This window comes from Emiliania huxleyi (assembly GCF_000372725.1).
Source record: "Emiliania huxleyi CCMP1516 unplaced genomic scaffold EMIHUscaffold_70, whole genome shotgun sequence".
Classification (NCBI taxonomy): domain Eukaryota; phylum Haptophyta; order Isochrysidales; family Noelaerhabdaceae; genus Emiliania; species Emiliania huxleyi.
The window spans coordinates 427,114-428,170 of NW_005196755.1; the positions used below are offsets into that span (position 1 = coordinate 427,114).

General features: G+C 73.8%; 1 protein-coding gene across 1 annotated transcript in view; it reads right to left on the bottom strand.

The window, feature by feature from the left end:
* Window positions 1-728, bottom strand: part of EMIHUDRAFT_452899 (hypothetical protein) — a gene marked incomplete at its 3' end in the record, with an annotated part of 1,590 nt that extends 862 nt beyond the window's left edge. The window contains exon 1 of the mRNA XM_005761668.1: window positions 153-728. Coding sequence (XP_005761725.1) covers window positions 153-280 — 128 coding nt within the window. The remainder of the gene's footprint in view (window positions 1-152) is intronic.
* Between the last annotated feature and the right edge of the window lie 329 nt (window positions 729-1,057).

Here is a 1,057-nt window from a genome sequence, read left to right on the forward strand (position 1 = left end):
GGGGGGGGGGGTGCAGCGCGGCGGAGAGGGATCGGCACAGGGGCACACGGGGTCTCTCTCGCGGCGGAGCGAGATAGCATCTCCCACCAGGGTTCACCCCCACTGTGGGTGCGGGAACCCAGCCCGGGGACCTCTCTCACATCGGAGGGCGCCTGCGCAGTCGGCACGCCCGACGGCAGGTACTTCTGCTCGATGGGCGGGAGGCCGACAGCGCGCAGGCCCGCGTGGGCGAGCTGGCTCGGGGCGTACGGCGAGCAGCCGGCGAGGCTGTACGCGGCATGGTCGGGAGGCGGGGCCGGGCTGGCCGCGTCGAGCTCGCCCTGCTTGTAGAGCTTGCCGGCGGCGCCGACGGCGCCGCCCCACTTTGCGGACTCCTCGAGCGCGCACGCGCTCAGCCGGAGCAGCGCGCTGAGGCACTTTTTGCGCGGGGCCTCCTCCTTCTCAGCCGCACCCGTCGGCGCGGCGCCCGCCAGCGCGAGCCGAAAGCCGTGGGACGGCGGCGCGCCCAGCTCCTCCACCTCGATCGGCGGCGTCAGCAGCGGCGCGTGCGTCTGCGGCGGCGCGGCGCGGTGCTGCGGCGCGAGCAGGCAGAGCAGCCGCGCGCCGGCCTCAGCCTCGGCCGTGTCGCGCTCGTCCGAGCAGCTTGCAGTCGGCCCGCCGACGGCCTGCGCGACGGTGCGCACGTTGAGGCGGTGCGTCCACGCCGCGTCGAGAAGCCGCACGTCTCGCTCTGGCGTCCAGCCAGCCTCGCAGCTCTTTCCGGCGCCGGCGCCGCCGCACGCGGAGTGCGCTGACTGCGCAAAGGCGACCAGCCGGCTGCGGCCGTGGGTCGGGCACCCCTGTGGGGTGTGGGGGAGGGTGGTGGTGGACGGCGGGGGGGAAGGCCGGCGAGCTTTGGGGAGGGAATGAAAGCATGGGGAGGGAGGGGCCCGCGGGGGGGGGGGGGGTTTAGGGGGCTTTTTGGACAAACGAGGAAAAAAAAACCCCGTCCCGCTACTGGGCCCACAAATTCAGGGCCGGGCAAAGAAGGCTATTTACCAAAGCGGGGCCCGCCCCA